This window comes from Coenobita brevimanus, chromosome 60 (assembly GCF_032717465.1).
Source record: "Coenobita brevimanus isolate Jiangsu-jjx chromosome 60, ASM3271746v2, whole genome shotgun sequence".
In the NCBI taxonomy this organism is placed as follows: Eukaryota; Metazoa; Arthropoda; class Malacostraca; order Decapoda; family Coenobitidae; genus Coenobita; species Coenobita brevimanus.
Window position 1 is genome coordinate 1,170,864 of NC_137013.1, and position 21,664 is coordinate 1,192,527.

At 41.0% G+C, this 21,664-nt stretch overlaps 1 protein-coding gene across 1 annotated transcript in view; it reads left to right on the plus strand.

Moving 5' to 3' along the window:
- LOC145403145 (dnaJ homolog subfamily C member 2) overlaps window positions 1–21,664 on the plus strand; it is a 35,857-nt gene that overhangs the window by 7,869 nt on the left and 6,324 nt on the right. Inside the window, exons 5-11 of the mRNA XM_080274967.1 lie at window positions 3,249–3,338; window positions 8,307–8,395; window positions 10,198–10,323; window positions 12,234–12,321; window positions 14,458–14,586; window positions 16,766–16,948; window positions 17,557–17,729. Of these exons, the coding sequence (XP_080131093.1) occupies window positions 3,249–3,338; window positions 8,307–8,395; window positions 10,198–10,323; window positions 12,234–12,321; window positions 14,458–14,586; window positions 16,766–16,948; window positions 17,557–17,729 (878 nt within the window). The remainder of the gene's footprint in view (window positions 1–3,248; window positions 3,339–8,306; window positions 8,396–10,197; window positions 10,324–12,233; window positions 12,322–14,457; window positions 14,587–16,765; window positions 16,949–17,556; window positions 17,730–21,664) is intronic.

Below are 21,664 nucleotides of genomic sequence, written 5' to 3' on the forward strand. Positions count from 1 at the left end.
TACCAGCTCTAATGTATGGAAGTGAAGTTTGGACTTTGTTGGAAGGACGCAAGTCTAGAGTGAGAGCAGTGGAAATGAGTTATTTGAGAGGAGCATGTGGAGTCACATGGAGAGACAGACTGACAAATGAGGAAGTGAAGGAACACTTTGGTGTGGATGTGGATGTGATAGAAAGCATAAGGAGAAATACATTGAAGTGTTTTGGCCATGTGGAGAGGATGGAGAGCAAGAGACTAACGAGGAGAGAGTATGCGAGTGAGGTGGAGGGGGGAGAGGGAGGGGGAGGCCGAGGAGGAGATGGAGGGATGGAATGGAGAGGTATATGAGAGAGGGGTGTGTGAGCTTGGAGCAAGGCAGTGAAGTGACATTGGACCGGCTGACAAGGAGGTGATTTGTTTGTGGCCACCCCTTATGGTAATAGAAGTGTAATTGTTTCAGGGCCCACAAGTTTACACTCACTTTTTTGCCTAATACCTGAATAGTAATCTAAACAGACTGGAGGAACTGGCTCAGGATTGTTTACACCAATTCTGTGACTTGCTCGTGAACAATACGACCCTTTTCTCATATACGCTATTTCTCATAACTAACGTTGTGAACCAGCAGTATTGTCAGTGTATTTTGTCTGTGAGTTTAAAATTCTCATAATTAACAGTTACCGGTATTAACCATCAGCTTCTGTTCTTATAAATATGGCACTTCTCGTAACATTTCTCATTGTTTACCATTAAATAATTCTGTCAGCATTAATTTTTTCTTAATTGTTGCCACAGTCAGGTCAAAAGCTTAGTTCCTTCACTGGTATCTGCTGAGGCACTTTGTAAGTCAGTGTTAAGTACTTAAAGCGTTATTATATTTGGGGGTCGTTTTGAGTGGAAGCCAGTCTCCATAAGGGATGCTGTTGCCATAGCAACTGATAAGTAGCTGCTAGTTACCCAGTGACCTACTGCACTGGTCAAATGTAATCACTCATCCGTCTGGTCAGAATGGTATTAACAGCTGTCTAGGTGATTTGATGCAATAAGACATTTTATTTTTGCAAAAAACAAAAGCAGTATGGCAACACACTTTAGTTGTTTTGTTAAATGCAGTGATGAATGTTGTGTATTTTTTCCTGTTTTCGCTAATTAAGTGTAAAGAGGACTGCAGATTTCTGCCGCTCCTTTTGATTTTCTTCAATTTTTCACATAGAGTAACCATGATCAGTGCGATTTTACCCGCATTGTTGAAGGTAATGTATTTTTTCACTAGACCATGATCTAGAAATACGAAGATAACAAAACTAGCAATCAAGGACGTTTTACTGTATTTAATTTACTCATTCAGCTCTTGATAAGTGTGTCAAAAACCAAGTATAAAATACAATACAGTATTGACATAGTACTGTACAGTAATACAGTACTGTACAGTACAATCCAAGTTAACCATGAAGCATGGGAAATTTGTTTTCCCGGTTACTTATTTTTTCCAGACATCTGATATATACTCTTACATCTAGGCTATATCTTTGCAGTATATACAGTGCAACTTGTATCCAGGGCCACACAAACAATTACATTTGAAACAACCTTCTCCTAAACACACCTTATGGACATAACACACATGATTGCAGTATCTTGCAGTAGTGCAAAATGCACACAGTAAGTTTGTTTTGCTAAATATTATTTGTTGTGTTATTCATAAAACATAGAAAAATAAAGAAATAAATCTGGAACATTTACTGGCAAACGGAAGATTTGGAAAGAAGTGTTGGACAGTAGAATTATCACAACTCCCTTGCTCACAGTTGTGTATATGGACATGGCTTGCCAATTTATTCCTCACCTGACTGCCATCACTCCACCCCTCACTCACCACTCAGCTGGTTTGTTGATACATTCAGTAAATACGTACAAAATGCATGGAAAAATGAACTAAAGAAATCAATCTTGAGTATTTATTGGTGAACTGATGATTAGGAAAGTAGTGTTGTACCGCAGAATTATCACGACTTCCTTGCTCACTATCGTGGATATGGCCGCATCCCACCAACTTATTCTTCATCTGACTGCCGTCACTCCACTCCCCACTCGCCACTCAGCTAGTTTGCAGATAATACAGTAAATACGTATGAATTTCTAGTGCAGTAATGTTATCCAACAAAGCAAATCTTCATTTCTATCAGCTAGATTTTATCTTCTCTGCTAGTGCAAGTGTGTTCTGATGATGAATTTATACATCATCTTAGAATGCAAATGAATTTATACATCATCATTGAATGCAGGTGAATTTATCATCTTAGCATGCATTCCCACCTTAGAAGTGAGGTGAAGCAGAAATCAGAAAGCACAAAAGAAGGAGTATCAGGCAGCATGCCCAGTGAAATGGATGACACAGTCAGTCACACATATCCAAGCCTCTTACATTCTGGCTCTACCCCAGAAGCAAAACCTTCCACACATATGATATTTCTTCTTAAAGGTGCATTTCACATACACCAATCACATCATCAGTCCAATAACTGCCAAATTAAAAGATGTAGTGCAACCATTGTCATGTACATGCAGTATCTTACATACTTTATCCATCCCTTGCAGTCCATGTCAGTTGCCTAGCTAACTCAACTTCATATCTTACATTCTAACTTTCCTTTACTATATTTATCCGTCTTCATGGTCTACCACTCCTCCTCCCACATCCAGAAGAAATAGTAAAAAAAAAAATGTACAAAAGGACTAGGTGTGTAAGCTTCAATAGTTATTTGGCTAATAGCCATGTTGTGAAATGGTGTGGGATGTGATTTTGTGTGGTGTGCCATGTGAGAGGGGTGATATGATATGTGAAGTGGCTTTGCTGAAGCTGCTAAAGTCTTTTGGAATGGAGCAGCATGTATCCAAAATTTTTTGTTAAAGGCAGATGGACAGTTATTCCTGGAGATGCCTCCACATCTGCAAATTGTGCAGAGTGCTTTGTGGGATGGAGCTGAGAATTTTGAAGGCTTGAATAAATACTTAGTGGATTTGTAGCCACTTTCATTAGGCACTATGTTCTAAGTTGTACTTTTATGCTTTCCATTTTGTATATGTAGATCAATCCCAGCCTAAATTTGGGATGAGAAATAAGGTTAGCTCAATGATGATATTGACAGCATTAGCTACATGAATGCAGTACTCGACAATGCTTATTGCTAGATGTGCCCATCATTTATCATAACTTCATACTTGTGAACCTGTAAATTTCTGATCAGTGTTATTTTACTGTCCATGCAGGTGTTTGGTCCTGTTTTTGAACGCAACGCCCGATGGTCCACCAGGAAACACGTGCCAGGCCTTGGCAAGCCAGATGACTCCAAACAGAAGGTCTGTTTCTAAGAGGATTGTATTAGTTGGGTTTGGGGGAGAGGTGTGCAGGTTGAAAGAACATTGGAAGAAAAAAGAATAAATGTCATGGGTGGATGCAGGAAATGGTTCAGATGAAGGTCATCATCATCATGATGATCCCATGCCACCTCCTGGGAACCTCTGGAAGGATGGTCATGACAGAAGTGCCTGCAGGTTACTTAGTCCAAACACACCTTTCTCACTCTCAGACACTCCACTTTCTCTTCCTGTGACTTTTTTACTCCCATGCTCACTTCCCTGTTCCTTATCACTGCCTTCAAAGAACCAGCAACCTTTCTTCCGTGTTGTATATTTTCAGGCACTTCATCCTCCAAACTTCCATCCTTACTCATCATACTGCCCAAGTACTTAAATGCACTAACATTTTCCATTTCCTCATCATCCAACCTCATTGTTCATTTTGTGACTTCATTTCTCTCAAAGATCAGAACTTTACTTTACCCTTCATTCACTTTTAAATTCCACTTCTTACACACTCTTCCAGACTCATTCACCAAGCCGTGCAGTTCCCCTTCGTATTCACTTAACAACACAGTATCATCTGCAAATAACAATACAGGAAGTTTCCAAATGCTGCCCTCTCTCATTAGGGTTGCTCCAACATCCACCACCCTACCTTGTATCTCTTTTATATCCCCTCCTATATTTGGAGACATGACATATCCCTGTTTTAATCCAACAATCAAACAGAAAAATTCACTTAGTTCACCATCCACACACATTGCAGTCATAGCACCCTCATACATACTCTTCACGGCATTCATCAGCTTCCCATTTACCCCATATACAGTATTCTTAATATTTCCCACAATCCTTGTCCGTCAGCTCTGTCATGTGCTTTCTCCAAATCCTTGAAGGCTGCATACAACTTCTTTCCCTTCTCTAGAAACTTTTCCACCAAAGGCCTGAGGATGAATATCTGATCTACACAACTTCATCCCTTCATAAAACTTCCCTGTTCTTCTGCAACTAATTCCTATGTTATTTCCCTAACTCTGTCAATAAATATACTACCACATACTTTTCCTATTTCACCAAGAAGATAAATGCCCTTATGATTACCACACACTTCATTTTTGCCTTTTCCATTGTACAGGAGAATAATGATACCTGACTTACAGTCCTCTGGGTCTCTACCTTCCTCCCAGGCCAATCTGCATATCTTCCATATCTTTTCTACTACCATCTCTCCCCCATGCTTCATTTCATCACATGTTCCATTAATTCCTGGGGCTTTGCTCATTTTAACACTCTTCATTGGTTACACTACTTACATCTTACTGGTCTCTTCCTCCCTTCTCATCACCCTCCTCCCAGCCATGCCCCAGCCATAGCCTGTATACTTGTATTACTTTCTTTCTCTATGCTTAACAATTCCTTAAAGTGTTCTCTCCATTTGGTCACTTTTTCTTCCTTCTCCACTGTCAGTCTGCCATTTTTATCTTTCACTCCCCTACTGACTTCTTTATCACCCTGTCTGACTCAATTTACCTCCTTCCAGAACATTTTCTTACATTCCCTCCTCCTTCCAGAACATTTTCTTACATTCCCTCCTCCTTCCAGAACATTTTCTTACATTCCCTCCTCCTTCCAGATCATTTTCTTACATTCCCTCCACTTTACACTCAGAATCCTTCCAAATTCCTCATCCACTCACTTTTTACTTTCGCTCACTAATCTTTTCACCTCTGTCTTTTTCTGCATACAATTTTCTCTTCCGTCTCTCAACTTCCTCCATGCCTCTGCTTCCCATCCACTCACTAAATGCTTTCCCTCTTTTGCATCACAGCTTGTCTCACCTCTTCATTCCACCATGCTGTTCCTTGCACCCCCTTTTGTCTTCTCTTCACCCTACACACCACCTCACGTGCTGCACAGATTTCTTCTGTGAATATCTTGCTTACACCTTCCACATCCCCCATCTGCTCCAAATCATTTTTTACCCAATCATCCCTCCACTTCTCTTGTATATTCTGCCTTTTTTCCATCCACTTGCAACCTTTTTATCCTCTTTGTATGGACTACGTCCTCCTGTCCTTCCCTTCTTCTTTTTCTCCATTTCATTTGAACCTTGAATTTCACCACCATGAAGTGGTGGTCAGAAAGTCCACTTCCCCAACCTCAGTATACTCTTGTATCCATTACATACCTTCATATTCTGTCATCCACACACACATTCAGTGATTGCCTTCCGTTCATTCAGTTCGCCACCCACCCCTCTCATTACCATGTATACCTGTGGATCATTTTGTGCCCAAGGAGCGTATTGACAGTCACCAACCCCCACCCTGCACAAATGTCCACTAGAACACTGCTGCCATTCTCATCCATTTCTGCAGCTATGCCCCACTCACCAACTACTTCATCCACCTTCACATTCCCTACTTTTCCATTCATATCTCCAAGCAAAAACACTTTTTCTTTCCTTTCAAAATTTTCCATGCATGCATCCACATTTGCCCCGAACTCTTCTTTCTCCCTTTGTAAGGTCTTCCATTGGTGCTTATAGACACACAGTTGCCCACATTTGTATTCCCACTTTCAGTCTTTTCCACACAATCCTTGAACCAAGCAATCCTTACTCCTCTATATTCTTCCTCTGTTTCTTGCACATAACAATACACTGAATTTAGTTGTTTATTGAAGCCCTTTTCTTTTCAGCCTTACACCACTAAAAAAATTATTGCTTGTTACCATTCTTGATGTAAACTCCACAAATTATTCCTGACTCTTCCTGACCAATAGTTCTGAAATTTCAACTAGTCCTGTTTATAAAATTTCCTATTATCGTAACTAACGAATTGCGTCCTCGAATTTGGAAAGGTACTGGCAATTTGGCATATACTTTATGTTTTCTGTCAGAGTTTTACATAATAATCTTCACCTTATTAAGATATAGAGAAGAACATGTGCATTATCATTGACCGAAATCTTCTGTAGGCTATATCGTACTCTGCCTTCACTTCTTCGGCCCACTGTACATCATCAGCATTACCCATATTCTTCAGGAAAAATTGCAGTGGGCCCCATACTTATGCAGAAGTGCCATCCCTCTAGGGCGTCCACTACTGGAATAGAGAGAGAGAGAGCAGAACTACTGTAACTTTTCCTGTAAGCACACAATGCTCAGATTTGCCTGTACGGGCTTCTGTAAACATTGATAAGTGGTGGAGTGGGGTGGGGGACACAGCATGTAGTATTTTCGTCTTTTATTTAATTTAATAGTATGGATAATGATGAAAATGCAGTGTTGGATGGAAATTTAAATGGGTGAGACAGCTCAAGGTTATGAAGGGGTGCTTAACAGTGTTTTTCACAGAAGGAGCTATACCGATATGCACTAAGAATATTTAGTTGTTAATTAAAAGTGAGAGTGAGATGTGCAAATGGAAATGAGCGGAGCAGGAAGCACATAACCATGCTCCATTTCACTGAGTCTGGCACCATCAATGATGTCCTCAACACCTGTAGCATTGATAGAGGTCCTCAGAACTGGATATACCTTTTTGTATTGCCTTTATATATTGGTCCTTAAGGTAAAACATAGAGGTTTACCTAATGCTGAGGATTTACATCAACACTACAGGCTTTGAGGACATCACTGATGGTGCCAAGCTTGGTGGAATGGGGTATAGGTACGTTTCGTATAAAATACAAAGGAGTCGAACTGGTGCTGCCAGTGTTCATATTTACATAAGCACTTTAACATTTTCCACAGGAACTACAGGGACTTTGAATATTTTATTATTTATTGAAATTGTTAGTCAGGCACTTGAACTGTAATATTGCAGTTGTAATGGTGGTTCAGTGACTATGCACATGCGAGAAGGTGATGTAACATGATGCATGAAAAGAGAAACGCTGTCACCACAGTGGGACATTTGACAGAGTAGGTGAGGAGCATGGGGACATCATAGGGGTGGTGGATGAAGAAGGGACCACACACAGCTGACTCAAATCGGGGTTTGTGCACATAAACATCAGGCAGTCATCTTGGCTCAAATTCATGACTGTCGGCTTTGCTTTGCTGTACAGATGCATGGGAGCCTTTAAATGGTGGGATCTCTCCATTCGTATAAATGAAGATTTGCAGTTGCTGAGTGCTGAAGGGGTGTAAGTTCTTAATGATGGTATAAGTGAATGTTTGCTTCAGTCGTATAGCACAGTTGAACTGTATTGAGTGCATTTATACATTTTATGCATTTCTGTGGTTCTTGAAGAAACTTCATTGCATGAAGCACAAAAGCCAAAGAAAAGTGGCACTTTCTTTGATAGAAAATGGTCCTGTGTCACTGACACTGCCAGTGATTCTTAAAAGGCTAATTCTTTCAATGCTAGCATGTCATTATTTAATGGGAAATGGGTCCCAGGCAAGAATTATTGTGACACCTCCGGTACTCCTTTAAAATTTAATCCATTCACTGCTAGACTGTCATCACTGTGTCACCACTGGTGCTCCTTTAAAGTTAACCCATTCCCTGCTAAAATGTCATTATTTGATGGAAAATGGGTCTCTGGCAAGAGCCACTTTGATGAACACTGGTGGTCCTTAAAGTGTTAATCCTTTCATTGCTGTAATGCTGTCTTGAGTAAAATAATCTGATAGCAGCAGGAATGAAATGGCAGGTACTAGTACATCATAGGATGGAAGAGTTTAACCCCTTCAGTATAATATTTTGTTTCAAATTTTGCCTTCATCAAGCAGTTTTATTCAGCTGTGAAATGACTTCTAGTAATGCTGTGGTTATTAAAAGCTATATATACTCCCCAGCTCAAAATATAATATAATCCCCACTTCAAAACTACCACAAATTTTATATTTTATAGCAAGGATAAGATATAAAATTTGTGATAGTTTTGAAGTGGTTAGGCAAGTTGAGAGACATGATGGAGTAGTGTAACACTGTTTTATTTCATCCCAAACAGGTTGATCGGTTTTATAGTTTCTGGTATGACTTTGACTCATGGCGGGAGTTTTCATACCTTGATGAAGAAGAAAAGGAGAAGGGACAGGAGTGAGTATAAATGCTGGATTTGTTGAAGGTGTTACCTGTATTAAGTTATGCCCATATTATTAAACTGAGTGTGCGAAACAAATATGCAGGTCCTTCATTTGTGGAACACGTGTAAGTAAACATGATCTGCATGTATCCCTACAGTACAGAATGTAGTTTACAGCATTACTGAATAGCCAGATATTATATCATTACATGCTTCAGAAATTACTGTAACAAACTAGGGGCTTGTCCATGTCTGCACACTCTCACTTTTAATAATATGGCCCTTTATTTTCTGTAGTGAGGATAGCATACCTGCAGGGACAGATCCAACTTTTGTTAAAACAGAGATCCCAGACTTGCCCTTTTTTTACCCATTGATGCCAGTCATGCATTAAATAAATAGTAATAACAACTATCATCTATACTTTATATATACAGTATATCTCATTTCATCTCATTAGCCGTTTTAGTGTCCACTGCAGGACCGGCCAATCCCTACTGAAGTGGGGACGATACAGCCAATTTATCTCTACCAAGTGGCTTAGGCTGTCTGGTAGAGATTGTATGTAGGGTGAGAAGTGCTTGTAAGTGTAGTGTTTGAGTGGCTTTGGATGTGTGTGTAGTCTGTGAACTAAGTGTAATTGGCCTGTGTAAGCCAACTGGGTGCAAGCATACTTTATAGTATGTGACACTGGTTCAACCACAGCACCCCTTGTGTTGTCCACCAATGCAGTACGTGGCCAGAACAACACTCCCAAAGTTTATTACCCCAGCAGGGCACGAACCCTCGATCTTCAGCATACGAACACACACACTTTACCATTCTACCATAGAGGCTCCTACATATATACTGTATATATATATATATATAACCATGAACTACAATCCTTGATCAGTTGCATCTAAGTTATACAGCAAGAAATGTTATTATTTTTTTTTAATACTAATTATGTACAGTATAATTGTTTCGGAGGAGGGGGGGGGAATCCACATTTAAAAGAAAGTGAGGATAAAAATTCCATGAACCTTCATCTGGATCTGTCACTGACTTTTATGGTATTTTGCAAGTTTGTAATGAAAGATTCAGTTTACTTGTTTAGTAATACACGTATTGTAAATGCTTAGGAGATAATTTTGTGATTAAAATAAGTTAGAGACAGCAGAATATAATTTCATTTAATATTAAATCAGGGTGTTAGATACCAAGGTGGAATTATTTTATCACTTCTGAAGAGTACCAGCAGTGCAATTCATCTTTTTCAGGTCTCTTCTTGTCCCTTCATTCCTAAGCTTCCTTCCCACCCTGTCTCTTTTTTCATTTACTCTCTCTCTCTCTCTCTTTCATTTGTCCATTCTCTCTTTCCTTAGCTTTATCATAATTATCATTTTTATACTTAATTCAGTTCATTTTCTTCTTCCTCCTTTATTTTATCTCCTGGTGTTAGTTGGTGGTGCTCATCATCCACTCACGTGATGTTGTGCTGCCTACTTTTGTGTGTGTGTGTGTGTGTGTGACTATCGGATACGTTTATGTGAAGCTACAGAACGTGGTGAATGTTTTTGGTGAATCAGATAGAGCCAAGATTCCGGGGGCTTGAATGGTGAACGAATGACAGTGTGACCCATTGGACTGGGAAACTTTGGGCTCTCTGGATGTTGCTACACCTCACCTTGCCTTGGGGTGTGGATGGTGATGATGATGATGACGGTGTGTGTGTGTGTGTGTGTGTGTGTGTGTGTGTGTGTGTGTGTGTGTTTTATTAATGTTATTAAATTTGTTTCTGCTCATCCCTACACCACTGTTTCTCTGTCATCAGCCGAGAAGAGCGTAGATGGATAGAAAAGCAGAACAAGGTGGAGCGAGCCCGGCGACGGAAGGAGGAAATGGCCAGACTCAGACGGCTCGTTGACAATACGTATGCGTGTGACCCAAGAATAGCCCGGTGAGTCACTTCCTTCACTAATATACAGTGTCCCATGAGTGGTTTAGCTTTTAGGACTGATAGTATCTCATTTGTCAGATGAGTACAGTAATTTTCTTCTTTCTTTTAAGTTAAAGGATTTACTTTGAAGAATTAGCCCATCCAGGACATTCTCTCTCTCTCTCTAGTTGGGAAGGACCTGTGTTAGGAAGGAGATAATGAAACTTATCCTCCAATTTAGCACATCATTCCCAAGTAAGATAGTATGGAAGTAAAAATATATCTTATCCAAGCTAAGTAAAGTCTGGAAATAGTAAGAATATACTGGAAAATACATCAGTGGATTGAAAGCATTGACTCTCATCTTAAACGTCAGGACCAACTTGCCTAGCCCCAGGTTCCTATGCTTCTCTGTGGGGCGATGTAGGATTGGATGATGGATGGATAGATGGACTGAAAGTGTTAATAATTGTTTAGCCTCCTGTTAATCCTCATATGGTTAGGCCAGCTGTGGTATCCTTATGCAGCCAGCGCTAGACTATTTTATTCAGCTAAGAGTGAGTTACTGAAGCCTGAGAGTGTTAATACTGTCATCATTCATCCTCTCATGGTCAGAACAGCTGTACTATTCTGTTCCATCAAATGGCAGACTAGTGTATTGTATTTAGCTGAAGGTGAGTGATACGGATCCAACTGTGTTTATTGTTAGTATGGAAAAGTGTTGCTGGTCCGTGCTGATGTAGATGTTGTGGAGCTGTTTGTTCAACATCATTGGAAGCTGATGGAGGAGGAGGAATTGCATGAGTTTGAAATTTACAATACAGCGATCCCTTGGGTAATGTGCATAATGGCCTTTGGTTCCTTCTTCCTTGCATTAAAAAAAAAATAAAAAATGGTACTAAGCATGGTGCATGATAATGAAACTGCACAGTAAAGAAAGCACAGAACCTATGGGATATATTCAGATTGGTACCAGGCATCCCAGGTGCAAGCCCAAATTTTCCCTTTTACAACAATTTAGATCCACTAAATTCCGTACATGTATACTCTTATGGTAAGTATCAGAAATACACATAGGCAAGGCTAGGTTAATAGGAGATGAAAAGTGCACAATAAGGAAGAAACACATGCCGTATCATAGTGACGCCTGAGATGGGCTTGAGGTAGGTGGTTCTAAGGTGAGGAGGTGGTGGAGAGTAAGTGGTCTCCACCACCTGGTATTAACTCCTTGAGTAGGGCCTCATCTGTGAATCCCTTTATGCCATCATAAACCACAGATAATGCACCATCAATGTCAGCATAAGCTCAGGTGCTCAATAATGATGTTTTTTAGCTGAAAAATGCACAATAATGGCAGGAATTCAGATTTCCATCTTGCAGTGATAACAAAAACTGCCTTAACCAGTTGTGTGATAACCAAGGGATCACTGTTCCAATGAAACTGGACTCTTTGGCTTGTTCTTTCTCGGATACAGAAGAGTGCAAAAACATTTGCTTGGTTTTTCATCTCCATATATTCTTCCTGTATGCATAGGTTCTTATCTTTATGACATGCTCCTTTAATACCATATAACGTACCGTATCAGTAATTTGTGTTGCTGCACAGACTCTGCTTCCTGTAACTTTAACATCTTTCACTGTCCTTCTATCAGCCCTCTTGACCAGGAAATGGTCAATCTGGCTACTGTTTCACGCTGACTTATATGTAGTCAGCCTACCCTTTCTTTTCCTACAAAGTATATATCACACTATAATGTTCAATGTCTCCTTAGATTCCAGAAATAATTTCTCACTTCTGCATTCCTTGTACCATTCACACATCCCCTGTGCACCCTTTCATGAGAATTAGAATTTTGATGATGATGAATATTTAGTTAATGCAAATTCTTCAGAATGGATTGAATAGCTTGTAACCCCCTCACTCTTCACAGATTCAAGGAAGAAGAAAAGGAACGTAAACTAGCCCAGAAGAAAGCCAAGGCAGAGGCCATTCGCTTGAAGGTGGAAGAAGAAGAGCGTGTAAGTTATCCTCCTTTGTTAACTGCTTCTGTTCATTGATGTACTTTATTGTATTCTTCTGTCTATCTATCTATTGCTGGACTCCTCAATCCTGTAAGGGGTGGCCACAAGATCTCCTTGTTGCCCTGTCCCCTGCCATTTCACTGCCCTGCTCCCAGCTCACCCCCCCCTCTCTCATATACCTCTCCACTGCATCCCTCCATCTCATCCTTGGCCTCCCCCTCCCCCCCTCCACTTCACTCACATACACTTTCTTCGTCAGTCTCTCACTCTCCATCCTCTCCATACGGCCAAACCACCTCAGTGTGTTTCTCCTAATGCTTCCTATCACATCCACATCCTTACCACAACGCTTCCTCACTTCCTTATTTGTCAGTCTGTCTCTCCATGTGACTCCACATGCTCCTTTCAGGTAACTCATTTCCATTGCTCTCACTCTTGACTTGTGTCCCTCCAACAAGGTCCAAGCTTCACTTAGAGTTGGTATCACAATACTGTCAGGCAGTAGCTTTTTTACTTCCATGCTCACTTCCCTATTTCTTATCACTGCTTTCAAGGAACCAGCAACCTTTCTTCCTTGTTGTACCCTTTCAAGCACTTCACCCTCCAAACTTCCATCCTTACTTAAGATGATGGATGTTAATGATACCAGGGTAAATTGGAGTCCTTGATGACAGATATCAAAATTTAGATGGCAAAGAGGACTCTGGCAGAATGATGGCAAAACAGAAATTGTCATTATTGGAGGAAACAAAACGTATGATGATGTTCATAATGCAGTCTCTGAAGATTGGCAAGCCATAACTTCATCCTGTTAGTTCTTTTCCAGACTTGGGTATATGTTTTTATTAAAAACTTAATTATAAATAACATATTAATCAAGTTGTCAAAGATTGCAATCATCACATCAGAAACTTGTTCTCAGTGAGTCTGTTTCTGAGCAAACATTGCCTCTTAACATTTGGTTTGGACAGTGGTCTTTTGTCACATTGATTATTGTAAGTTGCAATTGATTGGTTTTCAAAGAATCTGCTAAAGAAGGTTCAGTCATTTTTTAACAGAGCAGCAAGGCTTATGTTTGTCCTCCCCTGAAAACTCCAGCTATGTCATTTTGAGTTAAGCAGGTTACCAGTCAAGGCTAGAATTGAATTTAAACTGTCTTCTTACTTTCAAGATTCATAAGTTTGGCAAACCAGAGTGTCTTGATAGATTGTTAAAGCTGCTGGCACACCCTGGTGTGATGTTGCGCAGTGAAAATGATTCCTTGCACCTTGATGAGCCTGGAGGTTTTCATCTATAATTTTTCTCTGATCATTCTTTTTCCTACTCAGCCTCTGGGTTGTACAATAAATTGCCATTATTAATGAGACAGTTGACTTCAGTTTAATCCTTTAGTGGTAACTTAAAGCCATTCTCTTTCCAAGAAAGTCTGATCTGGGGAGAGGTGCTGTAACATACACTACAGTTATAGAGTTTGATTGTTGCCACGGCTACTGATGATGTTTGTATTGGATCTGAGTGATGTCACAATTCCTGTAACTGTAAAACTGGTTTTTGTTGTTGAGTAACCCTGGTCTGTTTAGTCAGGCAGACCCATCAACCACAGGCAAGCAGCTGATGCTCCATTGCAGTAGATAGCATCTCACTACAGTGAGGCGCAATGAAGAGAGTGGAGGTTTGGTTCCCAGATGGATGATGCATTTCCATCCCTGCAACCCATTAACAGGGGCACCAAAGCAAGCTCGACATCACCCCATTATTTGGATATATGGTTACCACCCAGCATAAATATTTTCCTATGTTGCTGAAAAGCATTAGGCTTGTCACTCAGCCAGTTGTGGAAAGAATAGTAATGAAAGGTGATGAAAGGATGGGAGAATTAGGAAAAGAGGAAGGCAGACACATATAAAGAGCGATAAATGTGAAGGAAGACGTAGGCAGCATATCAAGTGACTGGACAATGGTCACCACCACCTACTGCTAGGAATAACTTTAAACAAAAGATCAGGTAGTGTTGATGATGATTTTTATTATTATTATTATTATTATTTTTTTTTTTTTTTTATGGAGCTCCTTCCAGTAGACTGCTGACACAGAATCTAAAGAATGTAAAGTTATTTCACTTGTCTTTTCCAGATAAGGAGAGAAGCAGAGGAGGCTGAAAAGAAAAAGAAGGAAGCAGAAGAAGCAGAACTGAAGGCAAAACAAGAACTAGAGAAGAAAGAAAGAGATGCTCTGAAGAAAGCTTTCAAAAAGGAGAGGAAGGTAACTGTAGTACTGCACTTATATCAGTGGTTGTATAGAAATGCTGTTGTTGTTGTAGCTCAGCCTGGGTCTGTCTGGTTGAATTGACCTGCCATCCACAGGTAAGCCACTGCCCCTTTGGGAATGGCCCATAGGTTCACCACACCAATGATGTGTGTGTGTGTCTCAGTATGGCATGTGCTGGGCAATACTTCATTGTGTGTGTTATGTTGTATGGGCCTATTCAGCCCTGGGGATGTGTCATCTGTGATTCCACCCAACCCAAATCTCAGTTGGTAGCTGAGGAGGGCTGGGTGTTGTCCTGCTCCAGGGCTAGCTGAATGAACTTGATCATCTCTGTTTAAGGGTACCTCCAGTGGATGGATATCAGAAGGGATGGCACATAATATAGTGTTTTGATCAAGGTGTTGTATAGCCCTGCGGGTGAAGTGAGTATGTAGGGGTTTCATCATTGCTTGTGTTGGAATATATGAAGGTGCAATATTGTTGTAAAGGGTTTGATAATGTTCGTTTGGTGATTGTTTTATGTACCTAGGTGTGCTGTGTGCCTGTTTTGTGTAATGACAGGGGTGTTGTATACTGGCACTGGCTGCCATGTAGAATAATGTGCCTTATATCATGGTTGTACATGACAGAGAGGACTGTAGCTTCAGAGTTTAAGTGAGCTGTGGGAGTGGTTTGGTGTGGCCAGTGGTGATGTGTAGGGTGCTGTTTAATGTGGTCTGAAAGGTGTTACAGTGAGTACTGTATTAGATAGGATGGAAGCCTGTGCCAGGGAGGCATAGGACATCACTGATTTAATGTATTGTTTGCAGAGTAAGAGAAGTGTTTCTTTTTGTTGCCCAAAACTTGGCCCTGTAGTTGCCCTGTGTGCATGGTGTCTTGCAGAATATCCTTAGTCCCTATAGCTCCTTCTGTGGAAAACAGCAAAATGTTTATGTAAAGATGCATGCAAATGGCACCAGGTTGGTGCTGCCAGGCTGTCTTCTATGTGGTATGTAGCTAACATAACTGATTGATTGCTTTCATTTCTGCTCAAATCCGTATTCCTTGGCAGCTGTGAAGTGAGTTACCCCAAGCATTGCTGGTGGTTTGGAATGGCCATGATATGTGCCAAATTTATTGACCCTAGTTTGGTATAGCGAAAAAAAAAAAAAAAAGTTTGGTTGACTTAGAGGCATTCAATAAATCAGGTATTCAACACATTGGTGTTTGATAAAACGAAGGTTTACTGTAAAGTGCATCGTTGTCATTGTTATCGTCATCGTCATTGTCAGCGTTATCATCATTGTCATTGCCATGATGATGATGATGTGATGATCCATTTTAATACATATTGCTGTGCTATGAATTTTATGGATAAGACTTTTATTTATCAGTTACTTTTCTTTTAACATTGAAACTAAAGGGGAACAATGATGAATTCTGATGAGTAAAAATATTTAACTCCACTAATATAGCACAGGTAAGCTGCAGGAAAATAATTTAGCTACTATTTTTCTGTCTATCCTGATAACACTTGCAGTGTATAAAGTGACCAACAGGCATATAATATTCATTATACCCAGTTGAACCTTGTGTAGGTTCAGCCATCAGAAGTTGACTGGAGTTTTATACAGCCATGCTCGTGGAGAGGTTGTTTTGGTTTTATGTGGTGGATTGTTTGAGGATCACCCTAGGGTTTGACCTACTGTTTTCAAGACTAATTGGTCAAGTATCAGGGTCAGATGGCATGGTCATCCCAAGCAGTTATTATCCAGCGTAGACTAAACTTAATTGAAGTGTTCTGTTTAGATCAAGGATAAAAAATTTGATTTTGAGAAAACCAGTTAAAGGCCAAGGTCACTGAGAAAAGTCGGTTAAGACAGTTTTGATCTGATATGAATCAAAGTTGGTGGATGAGTTAAAGGTGAAATTTGATTTTGGAAGTAATCTGTCAGAAGACAAAGGAACAGGGCAGAGTAAAATATTCAGCCCTGAGACTGGTTGATAGTTTGTATTTTGCACTCTTTGATTGCTTCTCTGCATTTAAGCATGTATTGCCATCAAGGGGAATAGGCTGATCATCTACCTTTAAATTTACTGGACCAAGGTAGTCTAGTCTCAGGCCCCAATGTCTTGAAGGGGGTCAGGCACATTTGGCTTACTGTTTTACCATTGTTTCCCTTACTTCTTCCAGACCCTTAGGACCCTGTGCAAGGACCATAACTACTATGTGAGTGGTGAGGAGGAGCGTGTTGAGGCAATGACCGAAGTGGAGTTGCTGTGTGAAGCCCTGGAGTTAGCAACACTGGAGAATCTCAACACAAACCTGGCTTCTGCAGCAGGACCATCCCAAGCCAGGGAACTCATTATGGCACAGGTATGTACAGCCGCTCAGAAAAGAACATCACCCTCTCAAGCCACATCTCTCTCTCATGGTCATATTGATCTGGTAACAATATAAATAAACACACAGATGCATGAACAAACACATGGAGTGGAATTCTAGATGCTGAAGTGCTGGACTGACTCAGATTGTTGTTTGTTTGAGGAGTCTTGGTAGCTTGTCTTCCTGCATAATGGTATCAGTGATTCTTTCTGGGATTATCTGAATAAGCTGCCCAGCACCAATATCTAAAGCTTCTTCTCACAGCCATACTGTACTTATTTAGTATTTTAGTACATTAGTACAGTGCATAGAGACTGTAGAGTCTTTACCATGATGAATTAAGTGTAGTAATATTGTATGTATGGTGTGTACTAGTCAAAACATTGGTGTACAGTGAACAGTGCAGGTTGCATGTAGGTGGCTGATGATATTACAGCCAGTCACTGATAGGTTTCTGCATCATATTTTCAGGTTAGATTATTAAAATAGTTAATATATTATCACAGTGGAATGTGGATGATTTTACTTTCGTGGATGTTGGTACATTAAGAGATCATTCATCCATCAGGCAATCAATTCTATGTGTCCTCCTGTGGCAGGTGAATGAGGTGCGTAACAAAATCAAGAAGGAGAGGGAGGCAGTGGCAGCAGCAGCTGGGCGGGGTGGAGGTGGCGGGGCAGGTGATGGGGCATCACACAAGACATGGTCACAGGATGACTTACAGCTACTCATCAAGGCAGTTAATCTATTCCCAGCTGGCACCACCAAGAGGTACACACTGGTCTTACACTTATAAATCTCCTCTGCCTTTTCTTTTCAATTTACGGTCTATCTGTCTATCGCCAGACGCCTTAATCCCAGAAGGGGTGGCCACAAATTAACCGCCTCCATGTCGCCTTGTCCCCGACCACTTCACTGCCGTGTTCTCACACCCCCAGCTTTCATATACCTCTCCACTCCATCCCTCCATCGCATCGTTGGCCTTCCCTTCCTTCTTCCCCTCTTCATCTCACTCACATACACTCTTCTAATTAGTCTCTCTCTCTCTTTCCATCCTTTCCACATGGCCAAATCACCTCAGTGTATTTCTCTTAATGCTTCCTGTCACATCCACATCCACACCACAATGCTCGTTCACTTCCTTATTTGTCAGTCTGTCTTTCCATATAACATCACATGCTCTTCTCGAATAACTCATTTCCACTGCTTTCACTCTTGACTTGTGTCCTTCCAACAAGGTCCAAGCTTCACTTCCATACATTAGAATTGGTATCACAATACTGTCATGTAGTAACTTTTTTACTTCCATGCTCACTTCCCTGTTTCTTATCACTGCTTTCAAAGAACCAGCAACCTTTCTTCCCTGCTGTACCCTTTCAAGCACTTCACCCTCCAAACCTCCATCCTTACTCATCACACTACCCAAGTACTTTAATGCACTCCCCTGTTTTCCATTTCCTCATCATCCAGCCTCACTGTACATCCAGTAACTTCATTTCTCTTGAAGACCATGACTTTACTCTTTCCTATATTCACCTTTATATTGTCTCGTACACATTCTTCTAAACTGATGCACCAAGCCTTGCAGTCCCCCTTTAACTTCACTTAACAATACAATATCATCTGTAAACAACAATACAGGCAGTTTCCAAATGCTGCCCTCTCTCATTTAAGGCTGCTCCAACATCCAGTGCCCTACCTTGTATCTCGTTTATAATCCCATTCATATACAGATTGAGCAATTTACAGTTAACTCTTAATTATCCGTTGTCGCAAAATCCAGCGCTTTTTGCTTGGTTTTATTAAAACAGTATCTGGTGAAATTACGCAATATCTGGCTCAGAGACGGGAAGCAATTGGTGGCACTGTGCACTTTCTACTGGTGAGGTGTATCATCCAGCTCAAACACTGGACCCAATCAGCAAGCCAGCAGACCCCACAATGCGCCAGCGAATCACAGTGGGTTGCAGGAGCGGCCCACCTGGAGCACCGAGCTTACCGTTGCTCCATCAGTCTCGCCCATGGACACCGTACAATGAGGACGTATCTGTGCACTCTGCTCATGTGACCCATGCGGTGACTAAACCCTAGTGCTTTTGACTTAGTCTGTGGCCTCCCATGCCTCTCTCGTTGCTGGAATGCTGTGACTAACCTTGTGGCCCCATAGTGCAATGTGCCCTAGTGCTCTGACTACTGTACTGTATAGTGAGGACGTATCCGTGCGACTCTATCCTCCATCGATACCAATACTAGGTGAGTACAGTATGATTATGATTTAAGCAGTGTATTACTGTACAGCATGTACTGTATCAGTATTTAAATTTTAATCATTTACTCATGGGTAATATTGTAGGAAACTTTTACATTGTGGATCATGGGTAAACATGATTTGGAGCAGATGGGGGACGTGGAAGGTGTGTGCAATATATTCACAGAAGAAATCTGTGCAGCACGTGAGGTGGTGTGTGGGGTGAAGAGAAGACGAAAGGGGGTGCAAGGAACAGCATGGTGGAATGAAGAGGTGAGACAAGCTGTGATGCAAAAGAAAGCATATAGTGAGTGGATGAGAAACAGGGGCATGGAGGAAGTTGAGATACAGATGAGAGAGTTATATGTAGAGAGGAAGAGAGAGGTGAAAAGATAAGTAAGAGAGAGTAAGAAGAGAGTGGATGAGGAATTTGGAAGGAATGAGTGTATAGCGGAGGGAATGTACGAAAATGTTCTGGAAAGAGGTAAAGAGAGTTAGACGGGGTGTTAAAGAAGTTAGTCGGGGAGTGAAAGATGAAAATGATAGATTACTAGTGGAGAAGGGAGAAAAAGTGAGCAGATATTTTATGAACAGAGGACACCAGTAATCCGGTGTATGGATTATTTTTTTTTATTCATTTATTTTTCCTTCCTCCGTACTGTTATTTAAAAAAAAAAAAAAATGGAGAGAACACTTTAAGGAATTGTTGAACATAGAGAATGAAAGTAATGCAAGTATAAGTGGCTGGGGAATGGCTGGGAGATGGAGGGATGTGAGAAGAGAGTTATCTACCATTTTTATCTTTCACTCCCCGACTAACTACTTTGCCACCCTGTCTAACTCTCTTTACCTCTTTCCAGAACATTTTCTTACATTCCCTCCACTTTACACTCAAATTCCTTCCAAATTCCTCATCCACTCTTTTCTTGCCCTCTCTTACTAATCTTTTCACCTCTCTTCCTCTCTACATATAACTCTTCCATATCTCAATTTCTTCCACGCCCCTGTTTCTCATCCACTCACCATATGCTTTCTTTTGTGCCACAGCCTGTCTCACCTCTTCATTCCGCCATGCTGTTCCTTGCACCCCCCTTTTGTCTTTTCACCCCACACACCACCTCACATGCTGCACAGATTTCTTCTGTGAATATCTTGCACACACCTTCCACGTCCCTCATCTGCTCCAGTCCATATTTACCCAATTGCTCCTCCACTTCCCTCTTATATGCTGCCTTTTTGTCATTCTCTTGTAACCTTTCCACCCTCCATGCATGTACTCCTTCCTCCCGTCCTTCCATTCTTCTATTTCTCCATTTTACTTGGACCTTGATTCTGACTGGCACCAAGTGGTGATCAGAAAGTCCACTCCCCCAACCTCTATATGCTCTTTCATCCATTAAACACCTACGCATCCTTTCATCCACACACACATGATCAGTCATTGCCTTCCTTTCATTCAGTTCACCACCCACCCTTCTCATCACTCGCCATGTATACCTGTGTATCATTTTGTGCCTGAAGAGGGTATTGGCTATCACCAACCCCCTCCCAGCACAAATGTCCACTAACGCACTGCCATTCTCATCTATCTCAGCAGTCACACCCCACTCACCAACTACTCCATCCACCTTCACATTCCCTACTTTACCATTCATATCACCAATCAGAAACACTCTCTCATTCCTTTCAAACTTTTCCATGCACGCTTCCACACTTGTCCAGAACTCTTCTCTCACTCTGCTTGCACGATCTTGTGTTGGTGCATACACGCACACAATCACCCACATTTGTATTCCAGCTTTCAATCTTACCCACACAATCCTAGAGCCAGCTAATCCATACTGTCTTATATTCTCCTTCTGTTACTCACAACAATACACACTCCATCTTTTGCCCTCTTATTCTCACCTACTGCCACGCATATACCCCATGCATACTCCCATTCTCTCACACTCTCACCTCTTCATTTAGTTTCAGTTAATCCACATACATCCACTTTCTCACTTTATTAGTGTTATTATTATCACACATTATTATTATTATAATTATTATTCATCCATCCATCATCCAATCCTACATTGCCCCATGAGGAGTGTAGGAGCCTGGGGCTAGGCATTTTGGTCCTGACATTTAAGATGAGAGTGACCAGCCTCATTCATCCCTGAGTGGCATTATGTGAGCAGTAACCCCCAACCATTCCTTGGATATAAACCTTCACTAGCTCAATCCAACTGGAGCGCTGCAATTACCCACTAAACCACCAGGTGCCATCATTTAGTTATATGGTTACCACCCAGCATAGTAAATGGTTTCATGGTGTACAGGAAACCATTTGGCTTGTCATTCAGTGTAGAGTCACCCACAGGCAGAAGAGGAGGAAAGAGTGAACGAAAAAGACAAAAGAGGGAGTGTAAAGTCACCCGCAGGCAAAAGGACTAGGAAGGAAGGAAAGGAGAGG